This window comes from Dreissena polymorpha, chromosome 11 (genome assembly GCF_020536995.1).
Source record: "Dreissena polymorpha isolate Duluth1 chromosome 11, UMN_Dpol_1.0, whole genome shotgun sequence".
Taxonomy (NCBI): Eukaryota; Metazoa; Mollusca; class Bivalvia; order Myida; family Dreissenidae; genus Dreissena; species Dreissena polymorpha.
The window spans coordinates 85043490-85052616 of NC_068365.1; the positions used below are offsets into that span (position 1 = coordinate 85043490).

The following is a 9127-nucleotide window of genomic DNA, read 5'->3' on the forward strand; positions in this document are numbered from 1 at the left end:
TTGTCCATAACCATTGGGCCTAGGGCTACCAAATTTGGTATGTAGTGACATCTAATAAACCTCTACCAAATTTGTTAAAATAATGCCTCTGGGGTCAACTTTGACCCTGCCCCGGGGGGTCACAAAATTGAATAAACGCTTTTAAAGCGCCTATTTTGTGAAATCTTTAAAAATCTTCTTGTCGAAAACCATTTGGACTATGGCTACCAAATTTGGTATGCAGTAACATCTTATAGTCCTCTACCAAGTTTGTTCAAATTATGCCCTTTGGGTCAAATTTGATCCTGACCTGCATGTCACAAAATTGAACATTATATACGCTTATATCTTGCTTATTTTGTGAAAACTTTAAAAATATTCTTGTCCTTAACTCTAGGACCTAGGGCTACCACATTTTGTATGTAGTGAGATATAGTAGTCCTCTACAAAATTTGCTCAAATTATGCCCCTGGGGTTAAATTTCACCCAGCCCAGAAGGTCACAAAAGTGTACATGTGCTTAAATAGGGCCTATATTTAAGTATTTGCACATGCAGAGAAATTTGTTTCAGCCTTTTTTCAGCAGTGGAGCGATACAGGGCCATCATGGCCCTCTTGTTTAAATACTCAAAAAATGAAACCGGTTTCATGCTTGCATGAACACAGTTTATAAATGCTGTCAGAATTATAAAATATGCAATTACTATAAATACAAATGCCAGGGAAAAGTGCTTTTTGTACTAAAAAAATCGAATGAAAATTACAATAATACATTCTGAATACTTTAGTATGTAATTAACAGTTTTGTCTGAGAAAATCACTAAATTTTATATATTTATTCAAATTCACATAAATCATTTTTCAAAAACACATAATTACTTCAAATCCTTCCACACAATACTGAAAAAAAAGCACAGTTTCTGATTGTTATTGATTCTTTATTAATTTATACATGTACCATTTTTTAATCTTGATGCATCCTCAATTGTATAATGCACATCTTAATCTGTTTTAACAATTATAATATAAAGATTAAGGCTGACTCAGTAAAATAATAATCCATGATTTCTGCAGTACTTGCAGACAAACTAGGAATACTGCTGTGATATTATCTATCTATCTAATAGGATATAAATTTGGCTTCAATAGAAAAAAATCAAAGCATACACATGTATAAAATGTGTATGTATATATTAGTTAAACTTAAATTGATTGACCATCGATAAAAAGATATTATAATATATATTATATATATATATCCTTGTAAAACTAAAAATTAAATATGTATGTTTCTATTACATCATTTAGGACTTTTATTTTCAGACAAAGTAGAGTGAAGCTTAAAACAGTATCCAATTGTAACAGTCAATTTTGAGAAAATCAACCTTATAATTATTTTCTGTGTTGGCCAATGTCATAATTGGTATAAAATGTATATTGAACTGGAAGTTTTCTTTATTTTAAATGATAACATTTGCTTGGTCAGCCATAATTGTCACAATCAAGTGGTCTTTTTACACTGTAGTTTTCTCACTGACTATGGGTTTGTTCCGAGAATGAGCCACACAAAGTATCGTTGGGGAGATGAGTTGTCAATTTTATGTTTATCAGTCTTTCATAATCCAGTAAACCTGTAAAAAGGGAATTTGTAACTAATAATCACACAATATACACAATTAAAATTGTATGCATTTAGATTTATTTAGTACTGCACATTAATCATTTTCCAAAAATATGTAGCAACATTACATTATATAATGCTGCAATACTAAAGTAATTTACTAATTAAAGGTCGCTGATGTGTAATGGATGTGGTGTCCACCTAATGATCTGGAGGTCACTGGTTTGATCCCCAGTGTGGGAGCATTCTTAAGAAATCTCCAAGAGACACCCAAGTACTGGTTCTAGGCCCAGGAAACGAACTCAAGAACATTTCACATACATGTACGTAGTTAGTACTTTAAATTTAATCGAACTAAATATGGGTTAAAACTAACAACTGAAACCCTTATTAAAACATTTTATTTTGAATCAAGCAAATGTGCAAATTCATTAAAAACAATGAGTAAAATTTAAAAATTCTACTTTAAAGTAATCATGATAATTGAGATCATTTTCAGAATATTTAATGATTATAATGATACAATTATATATTCCCTAAATGATAAAAATAAAACATGTCATGTTAATTTATGAAAAAAACGTTTTAATTTTATCAATATCATGTTAATTACAACTAGATACAGGCAATTAGATCAGAAACGTGCATTAATTATATTAATGAACAACCCAGACATTTGACATTTGTAGTGATTTATGGTCACTATTTGATTAACGTTCTATACATGACCTGTCATAAAAGGTATTTTTTTAGCCAGTACTACAATCGGCAATGATAGTCTGTATTGCATACATATTTCAACGTCTATTATCGATTCGCTTCCTCAAACTGAACAAATATTTAATGTTTACATCGCGAAACGTAATGCATCCAGTTTCACTTTCGGTTTGGTTGGTTTTGTAAACACCGTAATTTCATCTTAAAAATTGGATGATAGGGTGATTAAATAAAAATGGAAAAGTAAATCACTTGGATAATAGGTCAAAATGCAACACAAATGAACGTTAATAGTGCTATTTATATCAAAGTTTCGGTAAAAAGTTTGGCGCTAGTTCAACGCGCATCGTATACAGCCTCATAACAATAGTCTGACAACCTTTTGGGTAGTAAAGTAGTAATACAAGGCAATATGGCGACCGTTAGCCACGAGGCCTATCTTACGGAGGAATCCGAGATAGCCGATGTATCACGATTGACAAATTTACTTGCTTTTTCCATTCGCATTGAAAACTATGATTATTTTTCCTTCTGACAGTATGTCACGGCTTTTAAATGCTGTTTTCGAAGGGTTTATGGCTAAAGTCACTTCCGCGTACCAGGCCCGTACCCGGGGGGTGGGCCCAGGGGCCCGGGCCCTCCCAGCTGGCTGTTGAGTTTTTTTGTTGTTTTTTTTAAATAATGGGCCTACTGCAAAACACAGTACACTTTCACTCAATGCAAAAGAGCAGGCGTGTTTTCTTGTCCCTGTTAAACAAAAGGATTAGCGCTAATTTACTCGCCGATGGAGATAAGCCCTTAAGCAATGATTCTTATCTCCTTGTACCCACATCCCCGATCAGATCTTGAATGCTTGATTAAACAGATCTTTTGATTGACCAAGGAAAGAGAAGCAGCGAATGGAAACAGTAATGATTACCGGAATAAACCCCCTTCGGAAGAAACCCCCTTCCCTAAAAACGGCATAGCGGAAGAAACCCCCTTTCACATTTTGCATACGCGGAAAAAAAAAACTCGCTAGTTTTGCATAGGCGGAACAAACCCCCTTCGAGTTTTCAGACAGGCGGAATAAACCCCCTTCGTGTTTTCAGAGAGGCGGAATAAACCCCCTTCCTAAGTGTTAAGTCTTTCCCGCAGAGGAAGTAAAATCCCGACTTGAACGATTCCCCAATACATCCGTTTCAACCCGACTCTATTACTGCATGCTTGCCACTTTTCAAGTTTATATTCATTTCCCGATAATCCCGTTCATAACATTTTTTAAGCACTTTCTGGTAAATATTAACAATAAAAGCTCTCAATAATTTCTTTAACACAAACCTTGTCATTTTTTCTCTTGTATCAAATAAATTTCGGCATAAGTGACTATTTATAGACTTGATGAAATATTCCCTCCGAACATGCATCAATCCCCTGACTAGTTGTGTGCTTGTTACAACGCTCAATACACCCACCCCAGTTGTTAATGAAGTTGTTAATGATACACACTAAATATTCAATCTGTGAAACTCAAACATCGTTATTGTGATAATTGAATGAAGGTGCGAAAATCTGATTAAAGGAGTGTACCGGCCGTTTGTTCACAAGCTGTGAAGAATTAATCAAGATGGTAACAATAAAAAAATTGTTGTTGCAAAAAAGGACACGTATTTAATGATAAAACAGGCATATATTTACAGTTATTTACAAAGATCTCAAACAAGCATATATTAAAAAGCAATAAACAATTTGTTGTTGAAAAAAGACACGCATTTATTAACGATAAACAGGCATATATTTGTATTTATATAAAGATCAAATCATTCCCTATAATCACACAATTATAGCCGAATGCTAATGTAATTAAAAAAACTGTACATAACTTCAGACGAGCCGCAAAGGCGCCGATCATGACACAACTTCTCATCATTATCTACAAAAGCCGGTACATTAAAGGACCTTTTATATAATTAAATGAAGGTGCGAAAATCTATTTCGAAACTGTTATGTGCTGAGTAAAGAGGTGTACCGGCCGTATGTTCACAAGTTAATGATGAGATGCTCGTGTGAATTTGTCTTGCACTCGTTTAAGTGAGATTATACCATTTTATATGCGTTAACTTGTACTATATTGATAAAAATAACAAAAACACAAAATTAGCGCCCAGAGCCGATAGTGACGAAGATATTTCGTACATATTTTCCTACAATAACCGAAGCATTCGTCTTTAAAAAAAACGAATCATGCTTCCCGGGAACTTTCTGAAAATGAAAGTGAATTTCTGTAAACAATTACCGTGCGTTTGAATGTAACTAAATCGTATGGAAGGGGGTTTCTACCGCCTATGCAAAACTAGCGAGGGGGTTTCTTCCGCCTATGCAAAACTAGCGAGGGGGTTTCTTCCGCGTATGCAAACTATGAAAGGGGGTTTCTTCCGCCCTGTCGTTTTTAGCGAAGGGGGTTTCTTCCGGAGGGGGTTTCTTCCGTTCACCAACTGACACAGGAGTTCGTAGGTCTGGACATTGCTGACGTTAATAATTTGTGAAAAACAAATAATGTTGGAAGCAATAAGGCGATGATGTTGATAATCGTCTTTGTCTAAGTCCAAGGCCCATAACTTCTCAAAAATAAATGAACCGGAACGAAACTGATACTTCATCTGTAAGTCATGTAGCTAGACTCACACACCAAATGTTGGGTCAATATCTTAAAGCTATTTGAAAAAAAGCCTGAAAATGAAATGCCGGACGGATTGACAGACGGACGGACAGTCCGACTGCTACAGTAGAAACCCTCTAAACCGGATCCTCTCTATACCGGAATCCTCTCTAAACCAGACAGATTGTCCGGTCCCAATTTTTTTCCTATAAAACCATGCGTAAAATATCTCCACAAGACCTGAATCCCCTCAATTCCGAGTACCGGTCATTCTTTGGATCAAAATTATGTTATTCCATACGTAATTGTACCTCTCTAAACCGCTCAGGGTTGGTTTATCGCACCTCGGACCTAGTGTCAACAAGTTGTGAATAGCGGATTAAAGACGCGTGGAATTGATAATGGTGGTCGAAAAATTTGCAAACTGTAAATATCGCAAAACAATTTAAAGATACTTGTCCTGTGATGTACATATCGATCAATAGAGGTGTTAATACTGATTGTAATTACTGATAACAAACAAAGAGTTCTTAAGTGTGTTTTGTTTTTGATGTAGGAAGCCATTCAGGCTATGATGAACAAGGTGGAGAAGACTATTATGCGTGGTCGATATTTGAAAAAACAGGTCGTTCTAGACATGTTTTTCAGTGTAAAAAGGAACTAAATTAAACTAACAAATGCATACACATACCATTGTTTGTTTTTCAGGGTGCACTGTTTGATTTATGTTGTGCATTCGAAACAACAGATTAAGTGACATGTATTGTTATAATGTGATGAAGTGTGAATTAATGTTATATGTAAATAAAATATTACAATTTGCTGAAAGTGTTTTTCCCCCAAATTAGACTATGTAATTGACCTTCTGAAAGTAAAATATTCAATGTCCCCACTAAACCGGAATCCTCTCTAAACCGGAATTTCCTCTCTGTCCCGGGGATGTCCGGTTTAGAGGGGTTCCACTGTATATGCCATCCTACCGGGAGCATAAACATCAGCTCTAGATTTGAAAGAGTTTCGAAAAAGAACTCCTGAACACGGTTGTTATAGTTCGATTGGTCATTGTCGGCTCGGGTACTATTACATGTACATGTACTCCAAAACTCTGACTCTAGGATAGGCGCCACCCCCCTCCCCCCCTCGGAGAGGTGCCACCTCAAAGATTTTTCACTGGGCGGATATATGATCCCTCAATGTTGTTTATTTGTCGGAGAACTTCCCTCCTGCTAAAAATTAGGGGGCGAAGTAATGTCCTCTTGTCAGAATTGATGACCCGGATAAGTGCCCCCTATATGTTGTCTTCCTCTCAAAGTACACCTTGAGCAGATTGATCCTGCAGGATTTGTCTATTCAGGTGGTGCCTTATAAACGAGGAAAATTGTGTGTGTGTTGCTTTTTTCCCTACGAGTATTCGTATACTAAATCACAGTGTGTATAAGTGTGTGTAAGTGTGTGTGGAGTTGTATATCCGACCATTCGTTAATATCCTTTTAAATGATACACATGTATGTGCTGTTTATTCTAACTGATCCATCGAGAAACTTGACCGAACGTACAAGTCATGCAGAAACTGCTTAATTGTTTGGTTCAAATGGACGCCCTGCAGTAATGCTATTATTATAATAGCTTAAGCGTTCATTCCATTTTTAAATGCTGTTGTGAAACTAAGACAGATTTTAACAAACCCTTTGGATAAATACAAGTTAAACACCATCATAATCGATTTTGTTAACAATTAATCCACCGATACTTTAATACCTAGGTAAAACATAAGGTCAAACAAATTACATTTCATAAGATCGGACCACTCTATTGAAGTCATACCATTAATACAGGTCAGTGTTATGTAAACTCAACTATGTTAAATAATAGGATAAATACTTTTATTATAAGAACGGCAAAATGGGAAGAGATTTCTCGCCGTATTGAAAAAGTTTTGATTGGGAATCTAATCATTTGCTGTCTGCGGCGTCTATTAAAAAAAAGTTTGTTGTCGGTATGGTCATGATTTTAATTAAATGAAACTAATTGAACATACAACATGTGAAAATGCTCATTCAGTCCCGGTAAACTATTACTATCAATTCCTAACATTGGGCTCAACTGAAAATGCATATATTCGATGCTTTTCTGCTACAACAACGCGCGGAAATAGCGTGAACATGTGAAATGTCAAGTAATCATGTCATGTCCATACTTTATTATTTTATTTTTTTTGCACAAAAATGGAATCTACAGTTCGCGAACGGTAACATACTAATGACTCATATGTCACTTGTTTTGTGATTAACCAATAAAGGTTTGTTTCTCAGAGAGCGATTCACATATTACTTCATCTCTTATCTGAAGCAAAATACAAAATAACATAAGTAAAAGACATAGATTAAGTATGATGAAAATAAGGTGATGACAGAAGTTAACAAAGAATATAATGATTAGTAGCATACTTCAATTGATAATGACATTGCTAATTCATCAAATATTGCGATAAGGATAGAAGTAAACACATGAAGTATCCTTTTAACATTGATATTTATTACAATCCATCAAATCCTACGATAGAAATTATTGTACATAAATACATTTATTTGTTTCTAAATTATTCCGTTAACAATTTGGATTGTTCATTCGTTCGTCCGTCGACCCGACTAGGACCACTCAAGTCATCTTTGGGTCTGGAACTGGCTGTGTGTGCGCAAATGGCTGCTGAGGCCGATCCTGGCACGGAATATTCTTGTACAAAGGAGAGGAGTTGGACGTCTCCAGTTGGGCTTGCAACACGGGCCTTTCGGGCTTGCCTCTTCTCTGCCGCAGTTGTTCTGTTCGCCTCATACGTCTTGGCGCCATTGCACATGGAAGCGCACCAGGTGGTGCGATAAATTGCAGATTGTGCTTACGGTAAGTGTCTGGGTTGATTGCAAACTGGAACCTTCCGCACCCTTCCCGCTTGGGCCACCCGAGTCAAAATATCCTGCATACGGCCCTGGCCTATTGACCTTTCACAATAATTCCCTACTGTAAATAATATCTCATATTCTGAAGTAAATACGTTCCCAACACAAACCCTCAACTACAATTTTTTCTGTTTTATTATCTGCCCGTCATTTACAAAAACGCGTCCTTCATCGCTTCATAACTTAGTTTTTGTACTTTTCCCAATCTTTCCAAAAGGAATGCACTATTTATACTCTGTATGGGGATTTTTGCTCCCGCATTATTCACAGGAATTAAACAATTTGAAATGTTAAAATAAAAAATACACACATACAACCAATTTAAACATGTTTTTACCTGCTCTGTGAGGAGAATACAAAGCCGTATGATTCGGCCGAATAAAGACAAACGACGTCCCCCACACACAGCGTATCGTCACCCATTGCGTCGATGTCGACGTCTAACCTTTACGTCAATAGCTGAACGATGTTTTGTAGAAATGTTATTCCGTCATTTTATCTCACACTATGAGGATTCGCCGTCACATATCCAGATTAGAAATCCTTTCAATAATTTGTATTAATGTATCCACTTAATTCTTTGCACAACAAAAACAACGGTTCAATATGTATTTTAGGACAAAACAACGCTTAAACTTAGTTTATTTTAAATTTTTATTAGTTCAAACACTGTTAGATATTTTAAACGCACAATAAAAGGTTCATTATAATTATACAATAATAATCATTTTATTGTTCCGATCTTACTTGATAATTCACAGTGATTAAACGCACGTCCAAATGCAGAGATCTCCGATATAACTGCTGATCTATTTATCAAGTTAAGCGATTAGTAAAATTCCGAGTGCTCAGTTGAATGCACACGAATTGTCTTGTCTTATATTGCCAATAAACTAATCGATACCACTGCTTAAATTACATAGACGCGCACTTAAGTCAACACTTTATTTCACGTTCAGTTTAACACCAACTACCCCTACCCGGCGACATTTTGCACCACTCACGTAATTAGCATATATCCAATAAATAAACCGTAAATAAACCGAACGCCAACACGCGCATAGATTGCCACTCGAACATCTACCCTAAAGAACAAGCGCGTCTAGCCGTACCGGTATTTAACACGTTTATGTTCATGTCTAGTCGATAATTAAAATATGGTAAACTTAAATGGATTTAATGAGTAAATAGGCTATGCGATTTATTGTAGTGTTTTTTA

General features: G+C 35.8%; 1 protein-coding gene and 1 long non-coding RNA gene across 2 annotated transcripts in view; both read right to left on the reverse strand.

Annotated features, from left to right (window-relative positions):
- The window catches only part of LOC127849995 (inositol 1,4,5-trisphosphate receptor type 1-like), a 162446-nt gene extending 153603 nt beyond the window's left edge, over positions 1-8843 (reverse strand). Inside the window, 1 exon segment of the mRNA XM_052382729.1 lies at positions 8246-8843. Within this exon segment, the coding sequence (XP_052238689.1) occupies positions 8246-8331 (86 nt within the window). The 5' untranslated portion in view covers positions 8332-8843.
- On the reverse strand, positions 1414-2790 carry LOC127851613 (uncharacterized). Its single transcript, XR_008035846.1, has 2 exons — positions 2329-2790; positions 1414-1609 (listed from the first exon to the last, which is right to left on the reverse strand). It is a non-coding gene; the product is annotated as an uncharacterized LOC127851613 (long non-coding RNA).
- Positions 8844-9127: the final 284 nt, after the last annotated feature.